The sequence below is a fragment of the Dreissena polymorpha genome, chromosome 1 (genome assembly GCF_020536995.1).
Source record: "Dreissena polymorpha isolate Duluth1 chromosome 1, UMN_Dpol_1.0, whole genome shotgun sequence".
NCBI lineage: Eukaryota > Metazoa > Mollusca > Bivalvia > Myida > Dreissenidae > Dreissena > Dreissena polymorpha.
Window position 1 is genome coordinate 71,963,023 of NC_068355.1, and position 15,792 is coordinate 71,978,814.

Genomic DNA, 15,792 nt, shown 5'->3' on the forward strand with positions numbered 1-15,792 from the left:
AAACAATTTCTTCACCACGTTAACAATCCTGCTACACTCACTAATGCCTCAAGAATGAAGTAAAGTTCAGGTGATCTATGTCATTAGGTATTTTGCATATGTCATGAACTATATAAGTAACAGAAACTTTGAAACCTTCAAACACTTTTTGAAATTTTGGAAAAAGATTCATGATTGAATGAAGGAACTTTCATTAATATTGTAGAGCATGCGTAGATTTGATCTTCTGCATCTAAAAATATGTGAAATAGAAAGAACGACATTATCTTTTGGAGAGATAAATGAACCTACGTTATAAGCAAAGGACCTGTACGACAATTCCCGGGCTTTTTAGTCTGTTTAGTTAACACCGTAGTAACGTTTTCCATATATAAAAATGGTCACCCTTCCAATTTTAAGCACCCAGTGGGACGAGGGATAGAAAAAGAAAGTCACATGATTGAGTACATTTCGACCCATGTGCATTGCACGCTTTTTTAGCATAAAAAAACAGTGGAGCGATACAGGGCCATCATGGCCCTCTTGTTACTGGATATTAGGATCTAATTATTATGAATGGAATACATGCTTAATGGATGATTAAAGAACTAAGTGCAAACAGCACAAATCATCTTTACTGCAGAAGGCTTTTGTTTTGTGTCCCGTTTTTTTTTTTTGCAATGTTTTTTTTTTTTCATTTTAAGTTCAACTTTGTATTGATTATTATCCCTAGCTGAAGGTTTAGGGATTCAGTGTTGGCGTTGCACGTCATTTCACTATGTCTCTCTGTCACAAACATTTTAATGCTGTTATTTGTATAATATTTCCACAGAAAACTTAATGGGTGTAAAGATATCTATGATAAGTGCAATGTTAAAGAACATTATCCGCAATAACACTCTTAAATTAAGAGTTATTTATAATAAAGGGCGCGGTATTTTTAAAGCAAATTCTATAATGCGCTATAATGATTGGGCTTAACCAACATCCGATCATCAATGCAGTATATTGTGTCACTCAATTTACCAACACCTGTAAAAAAAATCTGAATTTTCATACATCTGTATTTTAAAGTAACATTACAACTCAAAATCAACGAAAATTTCGTACAGTATTTCGTAAAATAAAGCTAAACAATTAAAAATCATTGTTTCTTATGGCAATTGCCGAAATTTCAACACCAGATGTAGTCTGGTAAAATAGATGTATGTGGATACAAAATGCTTGTTTTTGTTATGGTGTTAACATGGAACCATTTTAGTGTTTGTGTGCCGTATGAATAGATATATTCGCAGGAAATTAGCATGGAATTTATTGTGGTCACAAATAAATAAAAACGAGCATTTTGTATCTACAAAAATATATGTAATCATACCACATCTAGCATTGAAATTGTCGCTATTGCTATAAGGAACACTGATTGTTTAGGTGTAAACTTTTTTTAACAAAATTTTCGTTGATTTTGAGCGTTCTCGAGACTTTAATATATATTTTTATGCTCCCCCGAAATTTTTGGGGGGAGCATATAGTCGCCGCTTCGTCTGTCCATGCGTGTGTGTGCCCGTCCGTCCGGGCACAATTTTTGTCTGGGCGATTTCTCAGCAATTAATGACCGGAATTCAATTAAACTTTATGAGAAGCTTCACTACCAAGAGGAAATGTTCATATTATCAGCCGTTTCTGGTCGAATGATTTTTAGCTCATCTATTTTTTGAAAAAATGGGCCCTTTATACTTAGAAAATTGAAAATTTGGTTAAGTTTTGTGTTTTGGTCCACTTTACCCCTAAAGTATCATAGATATTGCTTTCATACTTGGAACACTCGCAAACTATCATAAGGGTACAGTAAAAGGACAAGTTGCATAACTCTGGTTGTCATTTTTACGGAATTATGGCCCTTTTTTGACTAAGTAACTTTGAATATATGGTTAAATTTTATGTTTTGATCCACTTTACTTCTTAAGTATGAAGGCTATTGCTTTCAAACTTCAAATACTTTCATGCTATCATGAGGTTACTGACCTGGCAAGTTGAATTTTACCTTGACCTTTGAATTATTTAATTTTGCTAAAATTGCCATAACTTCTTTATTTATGATTAGATTTGATTGATACTTTAACAAAACTACTCTTACCTGACATACCACAATAGACTCTACCCAAACCATCCCCCGAATCCTCTCCCCCCCCCCCCCTAATTTTTTTTTTTTAAGATCATCTCACAAATGACCACCACATCCTCACACATTACCCCCCCCCCCCACCCCAAATGTTTTTTTTTGAAACGGTTAAAAAACACAAATATTAATTTTTATTATTTTTTTTTTTGAAATACCGTCCAACCATCGCACCCAAGAATCCCCCCCGCCCACCCCCCCACCCCGAATTTATTTTTTATTTTTTGCATTTTTTTTCGCATATTTGGAAGATAATGTAATAAATGTCCACACCCCCACACTATACACCCCTCTTCACTCCACCTCTCCCTCCTTTGTGATTGAAATTGAGAGTCCCTTCACCTTAAAAAGAAAATAGATGAGCGGTCTGCACCCGAAAGGCGGTGCTCTTGTTCACATAGTTATGGCCCTTTGAAATTTTCTATAAACTGTACATATATTGCAATTTTTGTCCCCCAAACTACTGACTGGAATTCAATGAAGCTTTATGGGAAGCTTAACTACATGTACCTTGAGGAGATGCGCATGTTATTTGTGGGTTCTGGTTAGATGATTTATTTAGAGTTTTGGCCCTTTGAAATTTTTAAGTTGCTAAACCATCCATCGTTTTATTTTGTCCAAAGTTATGCCTCTCAAGACGTTTCCTTTTATCTGAATATATAGTGCAATATTGTGACAAAACAATCTTTTGGGAGCATCACCGTCTGACGGTTTCTTGTTTTAAATTTTTGGATACACCAGAAATAAATATTTTTTAATGTCCAAAAACTAGGAGCAATTACTGTATCAATGAGCAGAAGTGTCATGCACAATAACCATAACCCATTATTGCCTTTTTTGTTTTTTATGCACATTGTAACTCTTTAGGACCAATCGGTAGATATCAATGAGAAGTATCGTGCAGAAGAACCATAACCCAAAACATTCTCGTTTCAGAGTTGTTGCCTTTTTATGCCCCTGAATCGAATGATTGGGGGTATATTGTTTTTGGCCTGTATGTCTGTAATGTATGTGTGTGTCTGTCCCGAAACTTTTACCTTGGTCATAATTTTTGCAATATTTAAAATAGCAACTTGATATTTGGCATGGATATGCATCTCATGGAGCTGCACATTTCGAATGGTGAAAGGTCAAGGTCATCTTTCAAGGTTAAAGGTCAAATATATGGCTTCAAAGTGGCATCAAAACTTTAACCTTGGTCATATCTTTTGCAATATTGAAGATAGCAACTGGATATTTGGCATGCATGTGTATCTCATGGAGCTGCACATTTTAAGTGGTGAAAGGTCAAGGTCAAAAGTAAATGTAAATAAAATGTAAATGTGTTTTATTTAATTAAACGCCTATATCTATACACAAGTGCATATTCAGTGGCGTTTTACAATACACTGAAAAACATAATAAACACGTACAGAGCATAAAATCACAATCAGTTTACAAATAAAAAAATTGCAATAATCAAGCATTTAAAAAAATGAACATATAAACAACGTAATTATGATTAAGATATATGAATCATTCGTCGAATAAATAAAAGTGTAAAAAAGTAAACTATTATAAATTAATACTATATAAATTAACATAAATATTTTACTAAAACACGCGAAGAATAAAAGTATATTTATGTGGTAGTGAACATAAACATGCATGCATACTCGAAGTAAGTAATGCGAAGGTTACAGAAACATTGAGTTAAAATCACTAAAAAAGTATGTTTTAAGATTCTTCTTAAAGGCGTTAATATTGTCAGATTTACGAATGTACGGTGGTAAAACGTTCCACAACTTTGGACCAATTGTAGAGAAACTTCTGTCACAAAAAGTCTTTCGTTTGTTGAACGGGACTACATAACACCCATCCAGTCTGTCAGCGGACCTCATGCCTGTGCGACTGGATGTATACGGTGTCAGGAGTTCTTTTAAGTACTCCGGTGCTCTTGAAGTATGGCAGTTATACATATAACACAAAATTTTGAAGTTAATTCTGTATTTAATCGGTAGCCAGTGCAAGTCAAATAACGCCTGTTTGGAACTGTCGAATTTCCTCCATTGTAGAACCATCTTTGCACACATATTTTGAATACGTTGTAACTTTGTGAGTTCATGATCTGCAATACCATATAGGATAGCGTTGCAGTAATCCAGATGCGAAATGACAAGTGAAAGAACTAAGATTTCAGTAGCTTGCTTGGTGAGATATTGACGAATGCGTTTAATGCGAAGAAAGTTTATCATTGCAGTTTTACATTTGCGTGTAACATGTTCATTAAAATTGAGTGTTTCATCTAAGAAAGCACCTAAGTATCTTATACAAGGAACTTTGTGTACCGTGTCACCAGCAATATCTATGGTTTGTGTTGCACATTTGTTTAACTGTTTTCTGCTTCCAAACTTTATAAACTCGGTTTTAGACGTATTCATTTTTAATCTGTTTTTGTTCATCCAGTCATTTATCACTATTGCCGAGTGTTCGACTTCTCGGATTGTATCGGCTTCGTTGGAGCTCAAAGTCAAATATATGGCTTCAAAGCAGCGCAATATGGGGCATTGTGTTTCTGACAAACACATAAAAGCCTTTAAAAACTTATTTCTCTAGGTTGTTTTCCATACTACCAAATCACAAAACACTTGAATTCCATTGCAAATATAAAGCGCCTGAAGAACACAGAATATTAGGCACACTAATGATGCTGATGTTATCCAAATTATGGTTTTGTCTAAAACCCTTACAAGACTGAATCAGACTACGCTTTGTTTAAAAGCAATCAGCCAACGCCATTAGCCTTTTTATGCCCCCGGAGCGAAAGATCGGGGGTAAATTGTTTTTGGCCTGTCCGTCTTTGTATGTGTGTGTGTGTGTCCCAAAACTTTAACCTTCATAACTTTTGCAATACAGTAATCAACATAGCAACTTGATATTTGGCATGCATGTGTATCTCATGGAGCTGCACATTTTGAGTGGTGAAAGGTCAAGGTCATCCTTTAAGGTCAAAGGTTAAAAAAAATCAAAAACTTTAACCAAAACTTTAACCTTCTTCATAACTTTTGCAATATTGAACGTAGCAAATTGATATTTGGCATGCATGTGTATCTCATGGAGCTGCACATTTTGAGTGGTGAAGATCAAGGTCATCCTTCAAGGTAAAAAAATAAAAATAAAAGCGGCGCATTAGGGGGCATTGTGTTTCTGACAAAGGCATCTCTTGTTCAATTGGGATTTTTTGGCAAATTTATAGGGAAAAGTATTGCTTTTTGTGATAGGGAATACAGCCGAATGTTGTCTTATTAAATTGGGGGGAAAAACTGTAATTTCAGAATAAAACATTCTTCATTTTTTGTAGGCAGTAGTGCAAATGTAGCATCGCACAAATCTTGAGTTTGCATTTGTGTAAACATTGTAATCTTAATTTGTGTTCTTTTGAGCATCTTTTCAGTATATTTTGCTAAGTAGCTTATTTTGTAATGCTTTTCTAGTAAAAGTCACTTGATTCACAAATGACGATAATGTAATAATTTAAATAACAATTTGATTTAGTTTACCATATTTTTAACAATGTACTGCAACAAATATTACAGTTAGTCATCAATACCATGTTAGCGTTATCTTTCCACATTGTCTTGCATGGGCATTTACCCTACTTAATGGAGGAGGGGGGTTGGTCAAAACATTGGAACCTAAATTAAATTTTTAACATTAAATACATTACTGATGACATTAAAATCCAACATTTTTGCACATATTGGAGCATAAGACCATGGGTATGATGTGTTTTTCAGCCGAGGAGGTAATCGTGGTTTCCGCGGACAGAGAGGAGGCAACAGGGGCTTCATACGGGGCCAGCGGGGAGCTCCTAGGGGCAAAGGTCGCGGGCGGGGTCAGAGGGGCGGGGCCAACCAGGGGCTGTCGAGGGAGCAGCTAGATAACCAGCTGGAGGAGTACATGTCCAAGACCAGTTCCCACCTGGATCAGGAGCTTGATCAGTTCATGGCTGAGGCTACCTCCTGAAAGGGCTGCTGGGGACACCAAGGGAAGATGGCCAAGTGATCTTATTAGTGAGCCTTGAAAAGACGGACACAATGAATGGCATCATTTAATGTACTATATAGTTGATCCAAATATCTATCGATTAACATGTTGGGCAATAGATACCTGATTGTTGTGTCATTTTGGTTGATAAAGTGATATTCAAAAACACAGACTTCAGTTTCTGAACAAGGCTTGATATATTTTTTTGCTTTGGTTTTCTTCCAATTTGAATATTTATGTTTTGAAGTGGACAAAAACTAACTTTCCATAAATCATATTCTGTGCTTTAATGTTTTGTGGACAGTTATGTTTAATACAGTGTTGATTTGTTTGTCTCTTTACCTGCAATCGATATTGATTCTGATGAACACCCAATCCTGAAAGCTGGATGAAAAATAATTCTTGTAAATATCATAGAGTAGTTGTATTTATTATGACTATGTGTATTTTAAACCATTTTTGTATTATATTCATCACTTTAGCACACATTGACCTTATGGTGTAGTTCTTATTTTATGTATTGTCTAGTTCTGTTTTTATATGAAAGTACCTTAAATTGAGAATATTCATGTCACTCACATGTGACACTTGATCATTAATGTGTTGAATGACATGTAAAAATATACAGTTTTATGTATGTTTGTATTTGTTCTGTGAAGTGTTGTTTCTCATACAAGAATGCTTGCATAATAATACCTGTTCAGAAATAATAGACAATGATTGTTAACATAGATTACAAAGGTTATTGTGCACATTATTGTCTAGTTATATTTATATCACCACTACCACTATTTAGGAAGTAAGGTGCTGAATAAATGTATACCATGAGTGAAGAAATAAAAGGAGGAAGGAAATTAGCAAGGTATTTTTAGCTACAAAAGCTATTTGACATGCGAGAAAAAAATGAAGTTGTCCAAATAAAAAATCTAACTTCATTTGATGCAGATATACATGATCTTAAGATTGTATGTCATGACAGAAATAACTTTTTATGCATCCGAAGGAGGGCATATAGTGATCGGACTGTCCTTCCGTCACACTTTGCGTATAGGTTTCGAAAAATGCTCAGAACTTCTATGTTGCTTCAGATAGCAACTTGATATTTGGCATGCATGTGTATCTCATGGAGCTGCACATTTTGAGTGGTGAAAGGTCAAATGTATGGCTTCAAAGCGGCGCAGAAGGGGGCATTGTGTTATTGACAAACACATCTCTTGTTGTCCATGTGTTCAAGCAGAATGATTTGTGGCACATTTTTCGGATGCACAACAGTTCGGACATTCTGATCTTGCAAAACAAATAAGGAAATCAAATATTTTTATTTTAAATTGGAAGATCATTTGAAAAGGGTCTGACCGACTCCCCGTGACACAAAAACAATGAGTCCGAGTCTCTTTGAAGGAGTCTCGGATTCCTGTTAGTGTAACCAGAAGTTATTTGGAAAATAGATATCATAAAGAATGGTAAATGTTCAGTATTACTGTTTCCTCACAAATATCATAACTACAACGAAAATTTACGATTCTGAAACAATTGTGTTTCATTTTTTTCAATTTACCAAAATGTGAAAAGGCCCCTTTAAGAAATAAAACATCACTACAAAAGTCACATCATCAAAGTCGTCGTAAAACGTTAAATAATAACAATATGAATAGTAAAACGCATCACTGTATACGTCTAAATGACTGGCCGGCCTAACTGCAGCATGTTAATCGAGCGGCGGCTCTACGTAGTATTCGTAGGGTGGAATATACAATGTCCGTCAGTCAGTCCGTTCATCCAAAAACTGTTTCCGGTGATTTGTCCTAAACACTTCTAGATAGTTACTAGATTTTTTGGTATGTGAGTGTACCTGCATGACTAACAGATCAGGTTCGAGTTTCAATATAGTTCTTTAATTTTTAGAGAAGTAACGGGCCTTGGAAATTTTCTCTAAAATAACAGGTTTATTGATTTCATTTGTGAAACGCTTTTAGATAACGGCCTTTATTTTGGGTGTGAAAGTCTACCTACATAACTTACAGATCTAGGTCGAGTTTTTTTCCGGTCCGTTAATTTTTGACGAAGTAACGATCGAGCTTTACAATTTTCAACAAAATAGCTCCTGTGCGGCTTCAAAGCGCAATAGTGGAAATTGTGTTTCACAAATACAGGTCTTGTTGAAATGATGTTTTCCTAGTGTAAGAACCCATCTAGAATGATGAAATTGAAATAGAATTATATAGAGTTTTATCATGTGCACGTCCTAAAAGATGAAACCATACATAACTCTCGGGCTAAAGCGTCCGATCGTCACGAATTATTTTATCATGACCACGCACAGAATATAGTTAAATGATCAAATGTACATTTTTTAACCAAAATCTTAACTAATAAGTGAGATATTTAAGTTTTAAAATAGTTGCATTAGAAAAGTCTCCAAGGTTATATATTTTCCCCAGAGGTGCCTACTAATTTCAATGTCACATGTTACCTTTTTGCACCCAGGGAAGGTTTTCTATATACTATATAACCTTCTCCGTGGCCTAGTGAATAAGGCTTTCCCTTACGGAGCGGTAGGTTCAAGGTTCGAGCCGCACCCAGGGAACGTTCGGACTTGGCCCCTTGCCTACCAAGCGGCTATATTAATCGAGGGGTAGATCTACTGATTGCTTTCATTGTAAAGTGATTTGCATTCAGGAAATAAATTGGGAGTAATTCAGTTCAATAAAGGCGTCTAATAAGTCGTAAGCCCTTAATTGTTTACGAGATTGTTTACACCAAACTAAATGAACACTTATCGGTATATAGTGCACAATATAATAGCAAATGTGTTAAGCGAGAAAAATGCACGCCCAATGCACCTGCTTCGTTCCGGATCAGCCGGCAAAGTCCGAACATGGCGGCACTATCCACATACAGTTGATTTTTTTAAGAAGTTACTTCTTGAAGTTGTAATATAGCAAAAGTGGAATGGACCGGCTTTTTCCAGGTCGAAACTTCAGGCGCGAGTATTAATCCCAATTGTCCCTCTGTTTGGCTTCATTATGCAATGTCACTTTTTCCCACAGTTTGTCCAGGCTGTAGACTGGTACACCAAGACGTTTGGAGACACGATGATGGCTGAAAGGCCCGCGTGGTTCCAGTCTTTCTGCGCATGCGAGATGCTACTGCAGTTTCCGTTCTTCCTTTTGGCGGTTTACGCATATTGGAAAGGTATGCGCAATTATGTGTTATACTACAAACCATTCTTGATCCAACAGAGGAAATGTGCTAAGTTTTTATATCAAACATCGTACATTGTAATTTGGGTAGTTAAATGAATGCCATCATTGAACGTTAATCCGAAAATACCTACAAGTCGTGTAAACGAGAGTTTAAACTCTAAATTGTATCGTGTTGTTTTGTATAACAAATTATGTTGTAACGCGTGTAGTACCGGAATATGTTTTTTTATTTATTAATTTCAGGTATATCGAAACACAGATGGATACGGATACCGATAATAATCTATTCCTCCCACGTGGTGACGTCGCTCGTATCCATCTTCTTCCATATTTTTCTGCACGACTTTTCTCAAGGCGCCTTTAGAGGCCCGTCTACTCTGCAGGAGAGAACTGTTTTGGCGTGTTTTTATTTTCCGTATTTTATTTTCCCACTAATGCTGTTGTTTGATGCATGTTTTAGCTCGGTCTACATAAATGGTAATTCGTCAAAGAAACGGTTGTAGCAGCAAGAGACATAGTTGGATCGGACTTGGCTTTTTACCAAAACGGAATAGTAGAGAAAAACGTGGTTCTATGAACAAAATAGATACATGGGCGATAACCTTTTTTTGTATAATTATGCATATCTTTGAAACAAATCATCAGTAGAATAACCTAAATGGATGAGTAAAAGTAACAACTGTATATCTGATGAACATTTCAGCGATTTATAACGTACTTCGTTAAATGATTGAACTTTAAAACGAGTTGTTAGTGGTTCCATTATCTGACTGTTTTAGTCTGGTTGAAGTTTCAAACCCATGAAGCCGGCCTGCAAATAAACAAACCTGAAGAAATATGGCTGTGAGTGGTTATCGTAGTCATACCAGTACATGTAGATTGTCACTGCAATAGTATGACCATGTCGATGGTATGCCCATGATTTGTGAATGTCATTATCCTTTTCTGATTTAATAAAGAACACAAACAAATCCCAGTTGTTAGAATGTCAAATTATCAATTAAAAAACCATAAAAAAGTATAAGCCCATCATCCTGCCTAATGTCATTCTCTTGCAAAGTACTAGAGATGTTAATTGCTTTGAACTTTTGAACTTGGCTGAGACATCATTAGGACAAATATACTTATCGAGCTTCATAAAGATGACACAAAGTAGGGGACTTCTAGAGTATAAATATAATTTCTTTATTTAACCAATTGACCTTTTTTATATGCTTACATGAACAAGAGCAAACATGAACTCAGCCGAAATCTGGTCGGGAAATTGTTCCGACCAATTTTCATGAAGATTGGTCAAAAGTTATGGCAATTAGTGTGGTCACAATGTTTCACTATAGCCATATAAGGAAAACTGCCCCACCCTCTGGCGGCCATGTCTTCCAACGAACTTGAACAATTTTGGAAATTTGCATGTTCTGACCAGGTTTCATGAAGATTGGTCAATAAACAAGAGTTCTAGAGTGTAAACAAGGTTTAACCATAGCCATCTTAGGAAAACTACATCCACCCAGGTGGCCACAACCATTTTCCAACTCAACTTAATGTATAACAAACGAATATTCTTACCAAGTTTCATGAAGATTTGAAGGTCAATGTGGCCTAAAGAGTGATAATAAGATAAATGTTGATGACGCATAATGGACACAAGGCGATCACAAAATCTCACCTTCAGCAATTAGTGCTCAGATGAGCTAAAAAGGAACACATGTCTGATGTTAGGCTCATGTTGTTAAGTGAGAAAATCACCTGCTAAAAGCAGTGTGAGTACTCAACAAGATCATGTAACTGAACTTAAAACGAACCACACTGCATAAAAACACATATGGACCTAGATTGTGATCCATATTGGACACGACCTGAGTAAAAAGATACTGTTATAATGGTGTGATGGTATGATCCCATTTCAGTGACAAGTACAAGTATCAAGGCCATGCGTGTTTCAACATCTATCAGTAGATAAAGCATACATTTATACAAATATTAGATTAAAGTTTATGTGCTTTATAATTCATTTTACAAAACAACCACAGGACAAGTGTATAATACTTCCCTAACAATTATCTGGAATGTTCAAACACATTAAATTTTCTATTTAGCTTTCAATCATTTCTGTGCAAAATGCTTATGAAAAGTACAAATTATCTTTACATTCTTATTATAACATCATTAGACATATCAAAATGTGCAACACTAATTAACCATTTATTCTAGTTAAAATGTTATAACATAAATCTATCAGCACTACATGTAATCAGTTAATTTGGCCTTCATTTCCATTCGGGTATTGCTAAACAAGCACAATGCCATCTAGTACGTCACTGACACAATGCAATCTAGTTGTGAAGTATGTTCTCAAACACCTGTTTCACTGCCTCATACACATCTGTAGCTCTGGCTTTAATAGACAGCTGAAACGGTTCAAGAATGAACATATCTATAGATAATGTTATCAACAATTAAGATAAATTTTCAACATAACTAGATAATATTTTGTTGTCATGCAATCTTTAATTTATAAATGTATGTACCAAAACATGTACTGAATTAGACCATGTGCTTACTTCAAGATAAAAGTGTACATGAAAAAAGCTATAAATAAAGCTATATAATATAAAAAGTTATAAATGCTATTCTGGAGTAAAGATAAAAATTATCATGCTACTCTTAAGTAAAAAAAAAATCATTACAAAAAATGTAGGTGCAATTTATAATACCTATTTATGAATTTATAATACATATAATACATGTATCTTATACATAATAACAGCAGAGAATCCATTCAAGCTAAAGTCAATATATTTTTAAAGACATCAAGAACTGGTTCCTCCCGGGAAGGGAACTTGACTACCAGGATTTTCCCAGCAATCAAGCTACTCTAGGTTTTAAACAAGAGGGTCATGATGGACCTTAAGCGCTCATTTGAGTTCACAGACAATAATTGTTGAAGGCTTGACCTGGTGCTCTAGTTTTTAACCCCACTTTTAAACATGGCCTTTATATTGTTGAGATAAACATTCTTACACAGTTTGATCAAGACTGATTCCTAAATGAAGCCTCTAGAGAGATTAAACGTGTTATTTAGATTAAACCAAGTCACTGGTTGCACCGGACCCAGATCCAGATTCAAACTTGGACGAGATATTGTCAAGATCAACATTCTGACCAAGCTTTATCAATCATCGGTTATAAATGTTGGTTCATCAGTACATTTTATATTAAAAACAAGATGTGTTTGTGAAACACAATGTCCCCCTATATGACGTTTGACCTTGAAGGATGACCTTGACCCTTCACAACTCAAAATGTGCAGCTCCATGAGATACACATGCATTTCAAATATAAAATTGCTAGCTTCAATATTGCAGAAGTGACATTACATGAGCAATTTTGACCCATATATTTGACCTTGAAGGATGACCTTGACCTTGACCTTTCACCACTCAAAATGTGCAGCTCCATGAGATACACATGCATGCCAAATATCAAGTTGCTATCTTCAATATTGCAAAAGTATTCATAAAATAAGCGATTTGGGCCACATATATTTGACCTCTGACCTTGAAGGATGACCTTGACCTTTCACCACTCAAAATGTGCAGCTCCATGAGATACACATGCATGCCAAATATCAAGTTGCTATCTTGAATATTGAAATACTGCAAAAGTGTACATTAAATGAGCAATTTTGACCCATATATTTGACTTTTGACCTTGGAGGATGACCTTGACCTTTCACCACTCAAAATGTGCAGCTCCATGAGATACATATGCATGCCAAATATCAAGTTGCTATCTTCAATATTGCAAAAGTTATTGCAAATGTTAAAGTTGGCGCAAACCAACCAACCAACAGACCAACAGACAGGGCAAAAACAATATGTCCCCCACTACTATAGTGGGGGACATAATAATTTGACAGAATGACACTGTTTTTAGAGGCATTTGACCCTAATTAAATCTTGGCCTTGATATTGTCAAGATAAACATTCTGACCACGTTTCTTGAAGACTGAGTCACAGAAGTGGCCTCAAGAGTGGAAAACATGGTTTTATATTAAGATTTATCCTGATGACATAGTTTTTGGACCCACATGAACCAGATTTAAACTCGACCTAGATATTGTCAAAACAAATATTCATCAAGATTGGGTAAAAAAAAGTGGCCTCTAGGTTTGTAATCGGCTACTAGTTGACGACACACACATCACGCAAGGGTACATAGAAAGATCCCATGAGCACAAAGTGTGCAGCTGAGCATAAACTACAGTGCACAGGGCCATGTTCACTGACCACAAATGATGGGTTTGAGGGCTGAATCTTCAGTTCTGCCAGGACCCAGATGCCATTGGTCAGTTTTAAGGACTGGTACAACATATCCTGTCCCTCGACGTTCCTCTTTGCGATCGTGAAGATGTTGTTGTTCCGCAGTTTCTGTGAGACTGTGTCTAGAAAGCAAACAAAAACAAGTCATGAAAATACACATTCCATAAATGTTTAACTCTTTCCCACTCAGAGCCAAAGTGAAAATAGCTATGTACAAACAACAGAAATCAACCACAAAAAAAGCAGTAAATGAGCCAGGCTCTGTGCAAAAGGGGTTTTATGCATGTGTGTAAAGTGTCATTCCAAATAAGCCAGTGCGGTTTGCAAAGGCTAATCTGGGACGACACTTTTCGACTTAACTGGATTTTTTCTTAGAGGAGACTTCCTTTCGCTCACCTGAGAGGAGTCGGTTCATTCAATATTTACCCAACGTCAAACTTCACCTAGATATTGTCCAGACAAACATCCTGGTCAAGTTTCATCATTTTTGAACCAAAACTCTGGCATATGGAGTGATTTTGTTTTTGTTAGATTTGACCTGGTGACCTATATTTTGAGAAACCCCCCTTACCAAACATCAAACTTACAATAATAAATATAATGACCAAGATTCATAAAATCTGAAACAAAATTGTGACCTCTAGAGTGTTCACAAGGATTTTGTATAATATTATGAAAATTTGGACAATCTAAGGGCAATAATTATGGCATTAATTATGTGATATATATAAAACCAATCTATCCACCAAGTTTCATGATGATTGGGCAAAAAATGCGACTTCTAGAGTGTTCACAAGCTTTTTTTTACTACATAAATATAAGAAAACTGCCCCCCCCCCCCTGGCAGCCATGTTATTAAACTGACCAGAACCATTTTCAAACTCAACTCTCATATCAAGGTAACAAATGTTCTGACCAAATTTCATAAAAATTGGGCCAAAAATGTGACTTCTAAAGTGTTCACATGTTTTCACTTTATACATATATAGAGAAATGCCCAGCACACTGGCGGCCATGTTTTTTCACCGATCTGGACCATTTTCGAACTCGTCCGAGATATCAATAAAACCAATGTTATGACCAACTTTCATGACGATTAGGCAAAAATTGTGACTTCTAGAGTGTTTACAAGGTTTCTCTATAGCCAATTAAGGAAAACTGCCCCCCCCCCCCCAGCAGCCATGTTATTCAACTGACCGGAACCATTTTCGAACTCAACTCTTATATCAAGGAAACAAATGTTCTGACCAAATTTCATGAAGATTGGGCCAAAAATGTGACTTCTAGAGTGTTCACATGTTTTCACTTTATACATATAAAGAAAAATGCCCAGCACACTGGCGGCCATGTTTTTTCACCAATCTGGACCATTTTCAAACTCGTCCAAGATATCAATAAAACCAATGTTTTGACCAAATTTCATGATGATTGGGCAAAAATTGTGACTTCTAGAGTGTAAACAAGGTTTCTCTATAGCCAAATAAGGAAAACTGCCCCCCACTTGGCAGCCATTTTATTCAACTGACCGGAACCATTTTCGAAATCAACTCTCATATCAAGGAAACAAATGTTCTGACCAAATTTCATGAAAATTGGGCCAAAAATGTGACTTCTAGAGTGTTCACATGTTTTCACAATATATATATTGAGAAAAATGCCCCGCCCACTGGCGGCCATGTGTTTCACTGATCTGGATCATTTTCGAACTCGTCCGAGATATCAATAAAACCAATGTTTTGACCAATTTTCATGATGATTGGGCAAAAATTGTGACTTCTAGAGTGTTTATGAGGTTTCTCTATAGCCAAATAAGGAAAACTGCCCCACCCACTGGCAGCCATGTTTTTCAATGGACCCAAACCACTTTTGAACTCAACCAACATATCATTAAGACAAACATTTTGACAAAGTTACATGAAGATTGGGCATGAAATGTGACTTCTACAGTGTTTACAAGTTTTTTTCTTTTTTTTGACCTAGTGACCTAGTTTTTGACCCCGCACAACCCAGTTTCGAACTTGATCGAGATTTCATTGGGACAAAGCTTCTGACCAAATTTAATGAAGATCGGACAATGAATGTG

General features: G+C 35.9%; 1 protein-coding gene and 1 long non-coding RNA gene across 2 annotated transcripts in view; one reads left to right on the top strand and one right to left on the bottom strand.

Annotated features, from left to right (window-relative positions):
• LOC127834742 (uncharacterized) overlaps positions 1-15,792 on the top strand; it is a 74,800-nt gene that overhangs the window by 2,213 nt on the left and 56,795 nt on the right. The window lies entirely within an intron of this gene.
• Positions 11,373-15,792, bottom strand: part of LOC127834587 (AP-1 complex subunit beta-1-like) — a 37,451-nt gene continuing 33,031 nt past the window's right edge. The window contains exons 17-18 of the mRNA XM_052360589.1: positions 13,677-13,831; positions 11,373-11,795 (exon numbers count right to left, since the gene is read on the bottom strand). Coding sequence (XP_052216549.1) covers positions 11,721-11,795; positions 13,677-13,831 — 230 coding nt within the window. The 3' untranslated portion in view covers positions 11,373-11,720. The remainder of the gene's footprint in view (positions 11,796-13,676; positions 13,832-15,792) is intronic.